Source organism: Acipenser ruthenus, chromosome 53 (assembly GCF_902713425.1).
Source record: "Acipenser ruthenus chromosome 53, fAciRut3.2 maternal haplotype, whole genome shotgun sequence".
In the NCBI taxonomy this organism is placed as follows: Eukaryota; Metazoa; Chordata; class Actinopteri; order Acipenseriformes; family Acipenseridae; genus Acipenser; species Acipenser ruthenus.
Window position 1 is genome coordinate 4,587,649 of NC_081241.1, and position 19,269 is coordinate 4,606,917.

A 19,269-nucleotide genomic window follows, 5' to 3' on the forward strand; every position below is an offset into this window, starting at 1 on the left:
TTAATTGAAAGGTAAAGCACAGGTACTGCAGTGCAATCTGCTTGCAGAGGATTCCATGCAATGGTAATTAACACAGGAGCTTCTGTTCTTAAACTGTTTATTTCAGACTTCAACAGAATCATCCACATCAATTAGATAACTACCCATGAATAATAAACAGACAAACGCTCAAGTGCTTGTGTGATTTACTGTAAGTTACCATTCTTTATTCACTTTTAACTTTGAAAATCCATTAATATGCATTTATAAACATATCCAACAATTCTCATGTATACATATTATTTAACATTTTAGCATCAGTCTCTCCAATGGATTCGGTATTCTATAACCAGACAGGCAATGCCATTACTAAAATTGACCAACAAGCTGTCATACTATAATATTTAAAGTTCTTAATTACAGATTTCAAAGTGTGTCCTTGTGACTGTGGACCTTACCATACCTACAATAAAACTTACAAGAAGTCTCTTTTAGAATTGTTTTGGATAAACATTAAGTATAGACATTAATAACACATGTGCTTTACAGCTATAATCAATCAAGTTCCCTTGTTAAAAAAACCATCTAAAATTAAAATATTCAACAATATAAATCAATCATGAGTATTTAAAATGGTATATTTTACTAAAAATAATTTGAACATCCTAGTATTTTCACCCTAGAAAAATCTTATTTGCAATTCTTAATGGCATTTATACAAAGTAAAATATGCATAGTATATACTAAAATGTAGTGAAGCTTTGATTTGGAGACTAAGCCAACTGACAGAATGAAATTATTTACAATGGAGAGGCAAGCAACTTTTACACAATAAAACTCCCTGAAGTTATTATAAAGTGGTGTAATATAATTACACCACCTTATAGTGAAATCAGCCAATAAAGAGTAGCATTAAACAGTTAGAGCAATTAGCGTAACATGACATTTCAAACTTGTAATGATGTTTGCAATTGCTTTGAGTTGGCCTCAGTGCCAATTCTTAAATAATGAATTTCATTGATGTCGGTGTATTTCTTGATTGAGGTGCTTGTAGCTGTTTGAAATTTACAGCACAAATTCTCTATTGAAAACATCGTAATAGTTAAAAAGGACAGAAACATCTAATTAGAAGCTACTTGCTCTAAATGGAACATGTTTTCTGTTGACTTCATGGAGTGGGGCTCAGTGCTATACAGCACCCTCCATTGCATGGAAACTACCCACAAGACAATGCACCTGCATGAGCCAGGTAGAGCAAAGGCTGTATGCAGCTACTGGGGGTAAAAAAAGAATAGCATACTGGCATTATATAACATTTAAATGTAGTTTCATTGAAATAGGGTTCAAATGGGACCATGCCTACTGCTGGGAAAAAGGAAATTAACACAATCATTAAAATGGTAAAAACCATCTGGAAGGCTTTCTTCATCATGGGATGGATCTCGTCTTTCCCTGGTGTCGACTTCCTCAGGACCCTCAGGATGGAGATGCTACAGAATATCATGACAATAAATATGGCACAGCTGTAACCTGAGACAACATATGCACACATTTCATAGGTTGCTAGACCTAGAGAGATGGAGAAGGCAATAGTAATAGCCCAAGCCACAGCAGAGCACACCGCTCTATAGGTGAGCGACTTGAACCCCAGGTAGGTGACTGGATGCACCACCGCCATGTAACGCTCCACACAGATACAACAAAGGAACAGAGGAGCTCCTATCAGGTTCAAATTACACATCATATCTGTTACTGTGTAAACAATTGTATTCTTCAGAAAGTAATAATTATATAAATCAACGGGTGCATTGAGGCAAAACAAAGCATCCATGACAGTCAGGTTAATTATGAACACCTCAGAAGAGGAGAGGGCAGTTTGTTTCCTCAGTAAAATCCACAGCACTATCACATTGGCTGGCAAACCCAGAATGGCAGTTAGAGCCTCCAGAACTGCCCAGAATAGAAGCCCAGCCCGATTATCTTTACATTCCACATCAAATTTGGTACTAAGAGTTGAGTTTGAGTAGAAATAATCCATTGTGCATTGAATGCCTCAACAAGGAACTGGGTTTCACTGGTCAAGAGTATCTGGTGAGAGAAAGATTAATGATTAACAGGACACATACAAGATCTTACTGCATTGTAACACTGTTGAGTTGGTCATAACTGAGTTAATTTTATTGTACTGTTTTTTTTATGTTATGACTTTTCTGCAATTGTAATTTGCACGTTTGTTGTTTGTAAAGTAATCCTGTGGTTACCAGTTACATTCTGCATTTATGTTTTGAAATATCATGCTGATGTTAATAGATTAATTACAGAGCAACCTTAACTTTGACAGTTAAGTTTGACTGTAAATCTTCCTTTAGATATACAAGTAGACTTTGTGTTTACCATATCACAACTGACAGTCCTTTTAAATTGTCCAGGAAATATATTTTTTAAATTGTTAAAATGATAAAGTAGTTAGTAATAGAAACAAGCTAGCATGGTAAAACAAAACCGTGTTTTACACTTTATCGTAAAACATAAGATATCATTTGTGTACCATCATCATAAAAGCCAAGTAAAACTAAAACTTAGTGTGTCTTGGTGTGGGAGACACATGTAAAAACTTTAGTTTTAATCACAATGCATCACTGTTCATGTTAGCCTTGTAAATGAAAGCAGGTATCTCATTATTCTTTTTTGTTAGCTGAAATAAAAGAGCATCCCATGGAAGCAGGCAAATCACAATCAACAACATTAAAGTAATATACATTTAAGATGGCAAGAAATTGCCTCTATATTTTAAGAACAGTGAACTAAACAATATATATATATATGTGTCACACATTCTCTCTTACCACAATGTTATGATGTTGTCAGCAGGCAGATGAGTTAAACCTTCTCTGTTGGCATTGAAAACAGATAATGAACACCAAGGACAGGACTGGAGCCTAAATAGTAGGGTAAGCCACACCCTCATATGTTTTTAGCAATTAGCTGGGTTTCCACCTACTGTTTAAGGAGGCTGTGTGGTCCAGTGGTTAAAGAAAAGGGGCTTGTAACTAGGAGGTTCCCGGTTCAAATCCCACTTCAGCCACTGACTCATTGTGTGATCCTTAGCAAGTCACTTAACCTCCTTGTGCTCTGTCTTTCGGGTGAGACATAATTGTAAGTGACTCTGCAACTAATGCATAGTTCACACACCCTAGTCTCTGTAAGCTGCCTTGGATAAAGGCGTCTGCTAAATAAACAAATAATAATAATAATGTTTTTACTGTACAAGCATTCCTGTGCTTCGCCACTGTAATAGGTGTGTGCTGCCCCTTTTCTCTGAGAGATGGACCATGACAGATATTATGATGGATAAGTGAGCACTTGTCCTGTAATAGAAATACCATTTAGCTAAACGGTCCATTTATTCAGCGAGTCCAATTTCACACGCACTGTTTATTTTATATGCGCTGTTTAAAAGTATTTTTTTTCACAGTAAAACAGGTTTAAAAGGCTCTGCATCTCCAGCCCCACCCCACCTCTTGTTTGCTGTATTTATCACATACCTCTTCATAGTCGTGCATACTGATAAATCATCTCCTGATCACTCGTTTTATCACCAAACTTCTCAATAATGTGATCCAAGTCATTATTTCCAGTGTGCATGCAGTGTATGTGTATGAGTACACGCTTCGACTCAATGAAATAAGAAATCACTATGTGCAGAGCTGCCAGTGAATAAACCAGCTTCATTGCCAAAACCTTGGTGGTTTGTCCAACAGCACTTATAGTACGTATAGCTGAGAAAATAATTCCAGTAAATCTAGCCTTATATATATTTAGGGCTTCTGATTTTCGGTTTGAATTGATAAAACCTGATAAAACACCCCCGATACAATTAAAATAAAATCTACAGTAGAGATCAGCTGTCATATAATGTATGTATGCAGAATTCAAATAGGCTACAGTTGCAATGATAATTTCCTGGTAGTAACACTTCGTACAAATAACGGTATATCATTTTAGCAATACAACAAACATTCTCTAAGGTTACACTGGTTAAACAAGTGAATAAATCTTCTTAATAACCACTATAAGTATAGAAAAGCCTAAAATATTTTCATAACTACAAATATTGAATTATCTAGGCTGTCTGTAAAAAATTAACTCCTGTACACTCTCTCTCTCTGTATTGTCACCCGCGGTCTGTTAAAATTCTGTTTCAAGGGGAGTTTGTATACTGTTTCATTAATTAAAACCCTCCTTTTCCAAGCGCAAATTAACGGCTGATAAATTAAGACAATTAACATGGATTTGCTAATAAATTCCCTTGCAAACAAAATAAATAGTCGCAAGAAGCACTGCTGGTTAAGGTAAGGGACTTTTTCAACCTGAAAAAAGAAACAAGGACCAGGGGTCACAAATAGAGATTAGATAAAGGGGCATTCAGAACAGAAAATAGGAGGCACTTTTTTACACAGAGAATTGTGAGGATCTGGAACCAACTCCCCAGTAATGTTGTTGAAGCTGACACCCTGGGATCCTTCAAGAAGCTGCTTGATGAGATTCTGAGATCAATAAGCTACTAACAACCAAACGAGCAAGATGGGCCGAATGGCCCCCTCTCGTTTGTAAACTTTCTTATGTTTATATTCTTATGTTCTTATTAACATTATTTCGTAAATCAACATAATTTCAGAAATCACATTAGGATGATTATTTAATAACAAAATAGGCACAATGACCGCTTGGAAATGCCGAAAAATCAATGCTACATACCAATTTCTTGATTAACACTGGAGCTATCATTTACGATCTTTTGAATATCCTGCCCTTACACTCTTGATAACAATTGCCATTGGTGTACCCTTCCGCAGTTTTAAGCAGTATGTTGAGCATTATTTAAAAATAGTGATACTAACTATTGATTCCATTTGTATTTTGAATTGAATTGAATTTCACTGGAGAATATTGGATTGCTTGTTAAAATCAGTTGCTAAAAATGCAATCGATGTAATGCAGAGGGAGGAGTTAGCCTCTGCTTTTTTTAATGAAAGATTCTGAATGTTTTTTTTTCCCTACAAGTGCTTAAACTTCAAAAATAACTCACTTGTGTCCTTTATGAACTCAGGAGAAGCAGTATTGAAATGAGTGCAAGGGTTCTTCAATTTCTTATTGGAATACTTGTATTTCTGAAAGGAGTATACACCCCTTAATCAAAAACTAATTGTGGCGTAACTGAGATTTGGACTCTACTCTAGTGCCCCTTGACATCCATTTTACAAGCGCTGCAATTTTTCATTTTGCTGCAATCCTTAATTCCAGTCACTCTGCTGCCGAACGTTCCTTGTTCCAGTAAACTTCATGCTCAAAAATTACAAAGGTGGGAACGTAAATGTAGTCATATTGTTAGTTCTCCTTGAAATGTATGACAGTAACTTTTCCAGAATTGTTTTAGCTTAGTTCTAGAGACAAGTCCATGATGCATATCCAATGCACCATCAGGATTAGGAATGCATCAATGTCATGGAGAGTAGAGAATGCACACAACAGGATCACAGATAAAGAAGAAAACAAATACATTGTTTCACCATTGTTAACGTAACCATAAATGTTACAGAACAGTTTCATGAATATCAAACTTGATTTTTTTAAAAAGAAGTCAAGAGCTGTCACAATTACAATAGGAGCACAACATAATATTCATACTTTACAACATTATAAAGTACTTCAGAAACCATACAAACTTTTCGCTTTTTTTTCAACACAATTGTAAAAAGAAATGACATATTTTTAATTATGCATTCTGCTTACAGATACATGTATAAAATGTGTTATTCTGTGACCCGAGGGACCTTACAATACTTTCTGAAAGTTTTGCTAAAAAATATTGATGTTTGGGCAAATGACAAGACCTGAGTGATTGTAATGACATAATACACGTTTATTCTCAGGGTCTTTATAAGCAATAATGGACACTACTCTTGATTATTTTCACAAAATAAATATTTATAAATAAAATAATAGTTATTCATTCCATTATTATCAGTAATAAGGAAAACACATACCTGATAAATTTAATTCATGAAATAGTATATGCTTAAATCCAATTGTTTCTTGATATTTATAAATGTTGTGTGTGTGTGTGTGTGTGTGTATATATATATATATAAAACACGACAGAATACATGTTCTTAGCTCTAAGAAATAGAGCAGTGTGGAGTAGTGGTCAGGGCTCTGGACTCTTGACCGGAGAGTCGTGGATTCAATCCCAGGTGGGGGACATTGCTGCTGCTGCGGTTCACGTTGGCTGGCCGCAAACGACAGCCAGTGACGTGCCAAGAATGTAACTTTCAAATAACCCGCCATCTTGTAAGTTGTTGAAGTGGAAAAGTTGCAGTTTAGTTTTTGGGACGGTGAATTAGGTGAGTGATTTACATTTTAAATCTTGTAAGACACACAGGAAAAGGATCAAAATGTGTTTTATTTTGTATTGTTTCTTTCCAACAAATAACGGGGCTACATTTTGTTGGGGCCTGGTTTATTTAAACGTCTTAGTTTTGGCAAATAAACGTAGCGTGTTTGTAAACAACCTGCATTCACCGTTATTATCTAATTACCTTTAAAATAAACTAACTACATTTTAGTAGCAGTTTCTTAATATGCAAAGCTATTTAGCGTGTATGTGTGTCTTGTGTTATATACTGTAGCGTATAGTCTGTAGATAAAAAATATTTGTTTTATCAAACAGTAATCCATTTAAAATGACATTTCTGTACTCTTTGAAACTATACGTGGTATATGTATGGTATTTACAGTATGAATACAAATTGGTTTTACGATCCTCTAGTTCCAGGTTAGGCCCTTTTAACGGTAAATTGTACATAACTACTGTAAGTGTACAGATTAATATTATATATATTATTAATAATTGTTCCACTGGCATTGTATACACTGCCCTATCTCGATAGGGTTCAGTTCGTCTCTGTTGGGGGTGTGAAATCGGCCTTGTCTGCGTTGTTCCAGAGGGCTCTATTTTAGGTCTCTGTTGGGGGTGTGAAATCGGCCTTGTCTGCGTTGTTCCAGAGGGCTCTATTTTAGGTCTCTGTTGGGGGTGTGAAATCGGCGTTGTCTGCGTTGTTCCAGAGGGCTCTATTTTAGGTCTCTGTTGGGGGTGTGAAATCGGCCTTGTCTGCGTTGTTCCAGAGGGCTCTATTTTAGGTCTCTGTTGGGGGTGTGAAACCGGCCTTGTCTGCGTTGTTCCAGAGGGCTCTATTTTAGGTCTCTGTTGGGGGTGTGAAATCGGCCTTGTCTGCGTTGTTCCAGAGGGCTCTATTTTAGGTCTCTGTTGGGGGTGTGAAATCGGCGTTGTCTGCGTTGTTCCAGAGGGCTCTATTTTAGGTCCTCTGTTTTCGTGTTGTACTGTATGTTTGTTGGGCCAGATGGTTAACTATTGGAATGGATAGGAAAATCCCTGACCTGGGTTGTATGTTCATGAAGTTCATGGCATTCAAAACAGAGGGATGCCAATAAAAGAAACAATATTCAAAAGCCTGCTTTAAAATGGATGCATTTGGATACCAGCGTATCAATGACAGCTTAGTATTCAAATTCCCAATGGCTATTAACACAGGGAGGAAGGAACTAATTTTAACTACAGTACATAAAAAATCCTTGAGGAATCAAAGTTCCCAGTAGAGAAAGACATAGGCTCTATGGCATTATTTTGTCCAGTCAGATCCCAATCACTTTTAAATACGATCATTATATAATAATCTATGAAAGACTATTTCTTTTTCTGTGTATTAGGTGTTCTTGCTGTCCTTTATATTTTCTGATGGATATCATGATATTTGTACTGTGTTACAGGTATGTGTTTACAAATATGTTGTTGTGTTTATTTACTAGATTTTGTGCATGTTGAGTTTCAATATGCAATATCATATTTATTTTTGTAGTTTATATTTGTGTTTGTGAGTTTTTCAAACCCATTTACTCTTGATAGCAAGGTATTTTTTTTTTATTGGCCATTTTGTCACTAAAGTCTCTTAAAAATGTAAAATGTGCTGATTAGAGCATCATAGCCTTGGCCACATTCACAGTGTGCAGGTGCAATCGATTAGAGGTGATTGCAAGCAGAACCATTTCTGTCTGCAAGCATATAGATTTGATGATCCATGTTAAAATGCAAATCGATGATCTCTTTGTGTGCTTTGCAACAGCAGCAGGTGTGCAGGACTGATTCAATGACATTACACTCGTCAATAGTCAGGCATTTACAGTGGGAAACTAGGTCAAATGTGAAATGGAACAGCAGTACAACTACATTCCCTGTTCTCACCACCCTGTCTCAGTCAACAAACCTCATGATTTCATAATTCATTCAAACAAATGTATCTTATATTAATATGCTTATATCAATTATTATTTTTTTTTAAATAAAGGCATTGTTTTGTTTTGTTTGAGTCTTCTGTTTTTGTGTTACAGGTAAACAGCTTAGCTGTCCTGTTTTAGTTAGGTTCCTGTGTTGTGTTTAGTTAGTGCTCAAGAAAGAGCTAGGTGTTTGTTTTGTTTATTTTGTTTTGGTGATTGTCATTAAAAAAAAAAGCATGTCAGCACTTTAAACCTCCATTTCCTGTGTCCTGGGACTGTTTTTAAAGGGGCAACGAACCGTGAGTGGTGCAGTTTTATTACATATGGTGGCAACTTGTGTGGGAGACCCTGAAGACCCAGAGTAAAAAAAAGGAAAGCATAGAAGAATTGATCGCAAGGATCAACAGAAACACCACGGCTCAAGTGGAGCAGACTAAGACGTAGAGAGTGGAGTTAGGCCTGCTGGAGCCAGAGCCTACAGAGCTGGACCTTCTGCTCCAGAAGTGGGAGGTGGAGCTGCCGTCCGGCTAGCCAGAGGGGGTGGAGCTGCCGACCGGAGAGCCAGATGGGGTGGAGCTGCCGTCCCGAGAGCCAGAGGAGGTGGAGTTGTTCCTGTCACCGGAGTCACCGGCTGAAGTCAAGGGGGAGGAGGTGAGCAGCTCGCCTCCAACAGAGCCTCAGCAACAGAGGGGGCACTCCGGCGCTATCAAGTGCGGTCCTGTGCTCCAGCTACATGGACACCAGCCCGGAATGCCTCGACCTCCCTCCACTCAACCTTGTTCCCAGGTCGCAGGACAGCCAGGCACAAGGCACAGTCGCTTGCCTGGTCCCTTACTCCACTTCCCCTTGCAACCCAGACGTCGCTGCGCAGGAGGAAGACGTCAGTGCTCAAAAAGCAGACGTCGTTGGCGCTCCCCTTGCTGGTTGCTCCCCTTGCTGGTTGCTCCATTCCACCTGCCTACTGCTCCGCTCCCCCTGAGATCCAAGACGTTGCTGTGCCTTTCCACAGCCGTGCACCTCTGCCTGCCAGTCCTTGCTCCCTGTCACCGGCCTGCGCTACAGTCGCCCAGGGCAAGCCGTCCAGGTCCCTTTTTGCTGGTGTGTGGTCCCTTCCTGAGTGTGCCAGAGGAAGGACCGACCCACCCTCAAGCCCCCGTGGAAAAAGGCGAAGATTAAAACGATGGGACTTGAGGGTGGGTGGTCTTTTAATTGTGGAGGGAAGTGGCCGTCAAATGGCCGGTGTTTTGGAAAGACAAGGGGGAGGATGTGTAAGATAGCAGGGAGGGGGTTCATATCCACCCTGCATGAAAACCATGTGCAAATACGCATTGATTGAGTTTAATTGTTTAATTGTTTGATTAGTGATTATCCCCTGCACCTGGTGATTATTGTAAATTAGAGCCAGGCGCAGGATATAAAAGGAAAGCAGCCAGTCTGTTCTGGGCTGCAGTGGGGAGCGCCCGCTTGTTAGTGGACACACGCGAATCACAAGAAAATGTAGTGTAAACCTGTCTGGTTTTGTTTTGTTTGAATCTTTTGTTTTTGTGTTACAGGTAAACCAGCTTAGCTGTTCTGTTTTATAGTTAGGTTCCAGTGTTGTTTAGTTAGTGCTCAAGAAAGAGCTAGATGTGTTGATTGTTTGTTTGTTGGTTGGTTGGTTTTGTTTATTTTCTTTTGGTGATGTGTCATTCAAAAAAAAAAGCATGTCCGCACTTTTTAAACCTCCATTTCCTGTGTCCTGGGTCTGTTTTTAAAGGGGCAACGAACCATGAGTGGTGCAGTTTCATTAATATATATCACGATCAAACTAAATCCAGTGAGCTTACATTTATTTTATCCTTTTGATTTCACAATGCTAGTTTCAATTAAATTAAAGGGCTTGTTTGATTTCAATTATTGACTGTCACAAGAAATACCTTAAAGGTTACTCAGAAATCTGCATGCCCTTAATATGCACATATGAGCTTTAACAGGGCCCTGTAGGCATTGTTTAGCATCAAGACGTCATCTGCAATTACCAATTCTGTACTTTAAAAAAAAAAAAAAAAAAAAAAAAAAAAATCATTCTTTACAGCTATTGCCAAAATTTTTCCATCACCTACAATTGTAAGCTTGAGACATCATTTTAAAACAAACCTATATATGAACATACTTTAGATATTTTATTTAACACCATGTAATCAAAAAAACTACAAAATGATATCGCAGAAGTCTACCAGAAGCCATAATAGTAGAACCGTATTTCATGTTAGATTTTGAAATGTCACATTTTTTAATTATCAGTTTTTGTTCAAATTTTCAAATGAGAAATCAGCAAAAATATACACCGATCAATTCAATGTGATAGTGTCTCTGCCTCTAAGCAATATTACACACGCTGAGGGGATCAATCAATCTGTATTTATTATATACAACACCTTTCATGATAAAGCTCCTCAAAGCACTGTACAGATAGGAATAACTCAAATTAATATACAAAACCATTTAGAGAAATAGTAAAATATAAGATGATAAAATGCCCCTTTAAATTACATACATTCAAATAATACAAAAAAAGTTACATAAAAATATTCAAATAATACAAAAAAAGTTACATAAAAATAAAAACAAGCAGTATACAATAGGATGATAAATATTCCCTCTAAAATGCATGCTGCATTAGTAAAATGTGTTTTTTATCCTAATTTAAAAGCAGCATGAGATGGTGCCTCCTTTACAAATCGTGCCAGATATTCCACAACGTTGGGGCTCTAAAGAGGAACGCTTTGCCACCTGCCTTCTCTCTCTGTATCAATGGAATACTGAGTAAAACATTGTCCTGAGGTCTAAGAGAGCGACTAGGGACGTAAGGACAGCAAATATTTTATATGTAGGGGAGCAAGGTCATTTAAAGCTTTATAAGTTAGAGGCAGGAACATAAAATCAACCAAATGAACAGTATCCTGTACAGGAAGCTAGTGTACGGCTGCTAACACATGGGGTAATGTGCTTGTGATTCTTTATTCTTGTTAAAACTCTAACAACAACATTTTGCACAAGCCACAATCGAGAAAAAAACATGTTGAAATACCAAAGAAAAATGCATTGCAATCATCAATACTAGAGTTTAGGAGGCACTTTTTTTACACAGAGAATTGTGGGGGTCTGGAACCAACTCCCCAGTAATGTTGTTGAAGCTCACACCCTGGGATACTTCAAGAAGCTGCTTGGTGAGATTCTGGGATCAATAAGCTACAAACAACCAAACAAGCAAGAAGGGGCTGAATGGCCTCCTCTCGTTTGTAAACTTTGTTATGTTCTTATGTTCTCTTTCTTCTTTCCCCTCTCAGTCTCTGACCTCTCCTCCCTCCTTCAGGACCACAAACCCACCATGTCGGCCCTGGACCCCCTCCCCACTCACCTCTTTCAATCTGCTGCTCCTGCTCTACTCCCCTTCATCTACTCCCTTCTCAACACCTCTCTCCTCTCTGGCCTCTTTCCCTCTGCCTTAAAACAAGCTTCTATCACCCCCTCCTCAAAAAACCTACCCTTGAGCCCACCTCCCTCCAGAACTACTGTCCTGTCTCCCTCTTACCCTTCCTCTCAAAAACCCTCGAGCAGGCAGTACACCGCCAGCTCTCTGCTTTCCTATCTAACTTTTGCTCGACCCTCTCCAATCTGGTTTCCGCTCTGCTCACTCCGCTGAAACTGCTCTCCTGTCTCTCACTAACTCGCTAAACTCTGAACTTCCTATTATGGGCAGTATTTTTTAAACAGCAAGAACAACAATAAATAGTGCTAACTACAAATGGCTATTATAAGCAAACACAGTACAATGCCATAATAAATGTGTATTCTCAGGATCTTTATAAGCAATAACGAACACTACTCAATTGTTTTCTCAAAATAAATATTTATAAATAATAGTTTATGAGTAATAATGAATAAATAAATTTACAGATATAAATTCAGTTCACATTTTAAATTATGAAATTTCATAACACGCTTGGTATTACACAAGGGTAAAGGAGTAATCAGATCAAATATAACAGCCATATGGTCTGAAATGCCAAGCTCACATAATGGAGGTCAGAAACTGACAAACCACCAGTGATAATGAGATGAATGTGACCATGACTATGTGTAGGAACATTGACATGCTGAACATGGCCAAAACAATACAATAAACTCAGTCAGCAGCAAATGAACAGTTCACAGTGTCCATATGAATTTTAAAATCACCTGAGTACAATTCTGTTGAAAGCTGGACACAGAGATGTGAGATAGTTCAACTAAAAATAAAGTATTGGTCTAGGAGTGCAGTAGACTAAAATTACAGGCTTATTTTAACCCTTTGCGGTCCATTGTCGGACCTAGTCCTACATCATCAAAAAAATGCAAAAAACGGGTTTCTAGTCGTTTTTTCTCCAGAAAAAGCCGAGAAAACCATTCAATGGCTGAGTGGGAGCGACAGGAGCCGAGACAAGCGGAAAAAAAGGCGTATCTCATGAATAGTCATACTTGCCCCTGGCATCCCATATGGGCGGTCATAAGGAAACAAGCTGTCTGATACTGCATCAGCACACAGAGACTATCACTGACATTTGCAGAGCTTTTTTGAGATGTTATAGTAATAAAATAATGACTTGGATTGCATTATTGAGGAGTTTGGTGATAAAACGAGTGATCAGGAGATGATTGATCGGTATGTACGACTATTATTATTATTATTATTATTATTATTATTATTATTAGTATTATCATTTATTTATTAGCATACGTGAAAGCTATAGCGAACGAAAGGGAGGGGCGGGGCTGGAGATGCCTAGTGAGTGCTTTGTTGATATGCAGGGCCTTTTAAACCCGTTTGACTGTGAAAAAAAATACTTTTAAATAGTGCATCTAAAATTAACTGCGCGTGTGAAAATAAATTGGACCTGACGCGCACTTAATAAATGGACTGCAAAGGGTTAAAAGCCAGATACTCAAACAAGCTAAAATCTGGAACAGGTACTAAGCAAGTATAAGCCCTACACCTGACCTGGGGTGTATGTTCATGAAGTTCATGGCATTCAAAACAGCAGGAGGCCAATAAAATAAACAATATTCAAAAGCCTGCTTAAATGGAAGCATTTGAATACCAGCATTTCATGGATAGTATGTTATTCAAATTCCCAACGGCCATTAACACAGGGAGGAAGAAACTAGGGTGGCAAAGTGGTAGCGGGATGCTACATAAATTAAAAAGTCCAGTTTTACACACCAACACTAAACACAAAACACAAACACAGTTCTTAGTGATAGTGAAATAAGTGCAAGTGGTGTATTACAGTTCTCCGTGAAATGCAGGGGTGAAAGTGATGTCTGGTTTTATGCTGGCTTCTGCTGCAGCTCCAATCGTGTTATAGGAAGTCTAGTTTAAAACAAACAGACAGTTATAACAAACACTAACAGACAAAACAAACTCACGATTTACAGGATGGTAACACCAGCTCCTTGTAGGTTGTCTCTAACCATTTACCAAGGAACAGAGCACATCCGCTATGACCCCTATTTATATCCTCGCTCATGACCCCTAGGTTAATGAGCGCATCTGCTCCTCCAATCCTCAGATGCCACACCGTTTACCGTCTGGGTCATTGAGTTTGGATACCATAGCTGCGCCCCTTTCCTAAATGACCAACTTCGACCTATAGACTATTATCTGAGCACCAGATCTGGTGATGAACCGGTAGAGATTAATCTTTTGGTGTTTTTATGGCATCAGAGGAGTGCCTTAATCCATTTAATACACAAGATGATGAACAGCAAGCTATTGCCTATAGTAGTGATGAAGAGGATGAGGAGAGAGAATAATATGAAATGGAATTAAATTAAATGGAATGAAATCCTTACTGCGTTTCTGGTTTTAATATACTGAACATTATTGTTATCTGTATATTGAAATAAATAATGCATTATTTAATTATACATATTTTTCTGGAGGAAATCATTAATATTCCTCGGGAGGTAATTAAAGGTATAATACAAAGAGTCATCCCATAGTAACAATACTTAATAGCTGCTGAAAATGCTTTTTAATTGAGGAAGCTTAAGGTTGATTCAGCTGATATAATAGGCCTAAAGCAACATGTTACATATACAGGATGAAATACTTTATGTCCGAGAGCATAGATAATAGTTTCTAAAATTGTCTTCTATTGAAAAACATGATGTTTAATATAATGGAGAAACAAAGAGGGTTTAATAGATGTATAACTTGCATAGATTTTAGGTAATCAGAATACTGTTCATTTTCACGGAATCTTCATAAAATGACACATTCCGTTGTAAAAAAAAGGGGCAGATCTGACACTATGTCAAAACCAAATGGTAAGACATGGGTCAAATCTAATTGGTAAAAAGCTGACACATAATCTGAGTAATATTGTTAACCTTCTTAATCACTTCTAGCTCTGGCAGAACACATCTGAGGATTATCTAAACTCAGAAGGTCCAAAATCAGCACAGAACATGACTTGATGTAACCTTTGACCCCTAACAACAGCACACGATTATATTACTCATAACTGTGACATATTAAACAAAAACACAGACCTTGCTGAATGCATTGATACCATTTTTGTGTTAATTCAGTGTTTAAAACCCCAGTTATTGTCATTTGTAATACAACCTCTGTATAGTTTTTAAAATATTAATTTCAGGTAATTAAGAACATAAGAACATAAGAAAGTTTACAAACGAGAGGAGGCCATTCAGCCCATCTTGCTCGTTTGGCTGTTAGTAGCTTATTGATCCCAGAATCTCATCAAGCAGCTTCTTGAAGGATCCCAGGGTGTCAGCTTCAACAACATTACTGGGGAGTTGGTTCCAGACCCTCACAATTCTCTGTGTAAAAAAGTGCCTCCTATTTTCTGTTCTGAATGCCCCTTTATCTAATCTCCATTTGTGACCCCTGGTCTTTTTTTCATTTTTCAAGTCAAAGAAGTCCCCCGGGTTGACATTGTCTATACCTTTTAGGATTTTGAATGTTTGAATCAGATTGCCTCGTAGTCTTCTTTGTTCAAGACTGAATAGATTCAATTCTTTTAGCCTGTCTGCAACGACATGCCTTTTAAACCTGGGATAATTCTGGTTGCTCTTCTTTGCACTCTTTCTAGAGCAGCAATATCCTTTTTGTAACGAGGTGACCAGAACTGAACACAATATTCTAGGTGAGGTCTTACTAATGCATTGTAGAGTTTTAACATTACTTCCCTTGATTTAAATTCAACACTTCTCACAATATATCCAAGCATCTTGTTAGTCTTTTTTATAGCTTCCCCACATTGTCTAGATGAAGACATTTCTGAGTCAACATAAACTCCTAGGTCTTTTTCATAGTTCCCTTCTTCAATTTCACTATCTCCCATATGATATTTATAATGCACATTTTTATTGCCTGCATGCAATACTTTACACTTTTCTCTATTAAATTTCATTTGCCATGTGTCTGCCCAATTCTGAATGCTGTCTAGATCATTTTGAATGACCTTTGCTGCTTCAACAGTGTTTGCCACTCCTCCTATTTTTGTGTCGTCTGCAAATTTAACGAGTTTGCTTACTATACCAGAATCTAAATCATTAATGTAGATTAGGAATAGCAGAAGACCTAATACTGATCCCTGTGGTACACCACTGGTTACCTCACTCCATTTTGAGGTTTCTCCTCTAATCAGTACTTTCTGTTTTGTACCTGTTAACTACTCCCTAATCCATGTGCATGCATTTCCTTGAATCCCTACTGCGTTCAGTTTGAGAATTAATCTTTTATGCGGGACTTTGTCAAAAGCTTTCTGGAAATCTAAATAGACCATGTCGTATGCTTTGCAGTTATCCATTTTCAATGTTGCATCCTCAAAAAAGTCAAGTAGGTTAGTTAGACATGATCTCCCTTTCCTAAAACCATGCTGGCTGTCTCCCAGGATATTGTTACCATAAAGGTAATTTTCCATTTTGAATCTTATTATTGTTTCCATAAGTTTACATATAATAGAAGTCAGGCTTACTGGTCTGTAGTTACCTGGTTCGGTTTTGTCTCCCTTTTTGTGGATCGGTATTACATTTCCTATTACATGTATTTTTTTATTTTTCCACATTGCCAATGACGTACCCACCCTAGATGGATGTATTCTGACCTAGTCTATCCCAAAAACACCAAAAGATTAATCTCTGCCGGGGGTTGAGGTTTTTCCAAATTGCAAGCTCTTTTCAATACAGATGATAGACTACTACCCTACGGAATTAATTGTCGTGCCATTTAGTTAAGGGTACTCTGTTCCCATTACACAGTGCCCTCACAGGTCGAGAGGGAGATCTAACACCAAGCACCATTCAATCTCTGTCACAGAGGTTAGGTGTAAAACCTTCAATTGAGAATAATTTATAGTGTGCCTGGTATTTCTTGTGATTCTTGCTTACTGCATTTTGAGTTTACATCACTAATGGTCGCTGCTGTGTGAAGGCTGTGGTGGATTATTAATTCTTAATTAGACAGAGACCTGGTTGGAGACAGGAAGTTCCACCCCTTTTAGGAATATAAGAAAACTAGCAGGACTCAGATGGAGAGGATGAAACAGGAAGTACTGGAGTGGTGCATGTGTTGTACCAAACCACGACCGATGAGAACCAAAGAAATAAAATACCTGCTTTAGATTTATTATTTTTGAAAGTTCAGTTAGCGAGGGGATTGAGCTGACTGAGAAGAAGGAAAAATCTAAATCTAAAACAAAATTGCCCAAATGGTTTAATAGATCAATTAAAAAAAATATTCAGATAAAAAAGGCACTTTACAGAGCATTTAAAAGGGACCAAGAACAAAGTACACATAAAGAGTACTTGGAACGGGAAACACAAGTCAAAAAGGAAATTAGAAAGGCAAAGAGAGAGAGAGATAAAAATGAGCATTGCTAAGGGGGCTAAAACCAATTCCAATATTATAACAGCAAGAGAACATTCAAAGAGGCGGTATGTAACAGGGGAGATCTGTGCTGACTGTCTGGCGCATGCGGGGTACTGCAGGAAGGGGGCAGCGGCCTCGTAGATCCACCTGTCATTCATGGTGGTGACACAGAGAGGTGGTGAAGAGGGTGTGTTGGCTTTCCCTCTCTCTGAGTGGCTGAAAGGCAGGCCTTGGGGGATTGCTGACCCTATAAGTTAACGCTCTGTTGTTCCCTCAGCCTGCCCCTCTAAGATGAAACGAGTCAGCTGGCGGAAGCTCTGCTGGCGGCCCAGCACGGCCGGAGAAGAACGAACACAACAATAAAATTAATTTAAAAGAAAAGCAAAGGAATTTTTAGTAGAGGGGAAAAACTTGGCAGAACCCCGAACAGTATCCACAGATTGAGGGAACGGGTGAGCATAGAACGGAGACCGGGGCCGTGCGGATAACGACGGTCGGGGTAACACTGCCGAGTGCAGCAACTTTATTTTCTAGTTTTATTACAGTGTTTTAGTTTCCATTTTTCTTTCGCCTTTTGTTTTCATTATTATTTTTGAGCACTTGTATGTGCACTGGACTGTATACCAGTATTGGTAACCCTGTGGTCCTGTTTACTGTTGAAAGTATTCAGGCAATGGACAACAGCACCCTCTGCGGGTAAAAATAAATCAGTGTGCCTGAGCGGCCTTACAAATAAAGTTCTGTTTCCTCTGTGTCAGTGAATTGCCCACCACCCTTCCACACAGTAAAATGTCTAAGATATACAAATGGCAAAATCATAGAAAAAGAGAAAAAAAATAGCAAATATATTAAATGATTACTTTTCACAAGTTCTTACAAAGGAGGATACAAGCAATATGCCCCACACGTCGATCCAGTTTTAAATAACTTCAGCATAACAGAGACAGAAGTGTTAAAGGGATTAGGAGCTCTTAAAATAAAAAATTTAAAAAAAAATCACTGGGCCGGATGAGATCCTCCCAATAGTACTCAAAGAAATGAAAGAAGTTATTTACAAACCGCTAACCAAGATCATGCAACAGTCTCTTGACACAGGGGTTGTACCAACAGACTGGAAAATTGCAAACGTAATACCAATCCACAAAAAGGGAGACAAAACCGAACCAGGTAACTACAGACCAATAAGCCTGACTTCTGTTTTATGTAAACTTATGGAAACTATTATATGATCTAAAATGGAAAATTACCTATATGGTAACAATATCCTCTGCTATTCCTAATCTACATTAATGATTTAGATTCTGGTATAGTATTCAAACTTGTTAATTTTGCAGACGACACAAAAATAGGAGGAGTGGCAAACACTGTTGCAGCAGCAAAGGTCATTCAAAATGATCTAGACAGTATTGAGAACTGGGCAGGTACATGGCAAATTACATTTTATAGAGAAAAGTGTAAGGTACTGCACGCAGGCAATAAAAATGTGCATTATAAATATCATATGGGAGATACTGAAATTGAAGAAGGAATCTATGAAAAAGACCTAGGCCTTTATATTGACTCAGAAATGTCTTCATCTAGACAATGTGGGGAAGCTATAAAAAAGGCCAACAAGATGCTTGGATATATAGTGAAAAGTGTTGAATTTAAATCAAGGGAAGTAATGTTAAAACTTTACAATGCATTAGTAAGACCTCATCGAGAATATCGTGTTCAATTCTGGTCATCTCACTACAAAAAGGATATTGCTGCTCTAGAAAGAGTGCAAAGAAGAGTGACCAGAATTATTCATATTAAGTAATTTTGCTGTTACATGTTTTCTATGTCATTTGTTTTACTGAATAAGCTCCTGGTTCCAATAGAACAGATCTAGATACAGACACAACAACACAAGGGTGGAAGAGGAGGGATCATCAGCACAGTCGTCTGAACAGAGCAAAACCTCAGACGTCTGCCATTGTCTTATTAGAGAGAACATTATTAATGATATAAGAACATAAGAAAGTTTACATCTTGCT

General features: G+C 38.0%; 1 protein-coding gene across 3 annotated transcripts in view; it reads right to left on the reverse strand.

Moving 5' to 3' along the window:
* Window positions 1-209: 209 nt before the first annotated feature.
* Window positions 210-19,269, reverse strand: part of LOC131696664 (chemokine XC receptor 1-like) — a 28,988-nt gene continuing 9,928 nt past the window's right edge. The window contains exons 1-2 of one of the 3 annotated variants that reach the window (XM_059016746.1): window positions 2,826-2,944; window positions 210-2,067 (exon numbers count right to left, since the gene is read on the reverse strand). In XM_059016746.1, coding sequence (XP_058872729.1) covers window positions 1,196-2,017 — 822 coding nt within the window. In that variant the 5' untranslated portion in view covers window positions 2,018-2,067; window positions 2,826-2,944 and the 3' untranslated portion in view covers window positions 210-1,195. Of the gene's footprint in view, window positions 2,068-2,825; window positions 2,945-19,269 lie in introns of those variants that run through there. The other 2 variants (XM_059016745.1, XM_059016747.1) reach the window with 2 other exon arrangements.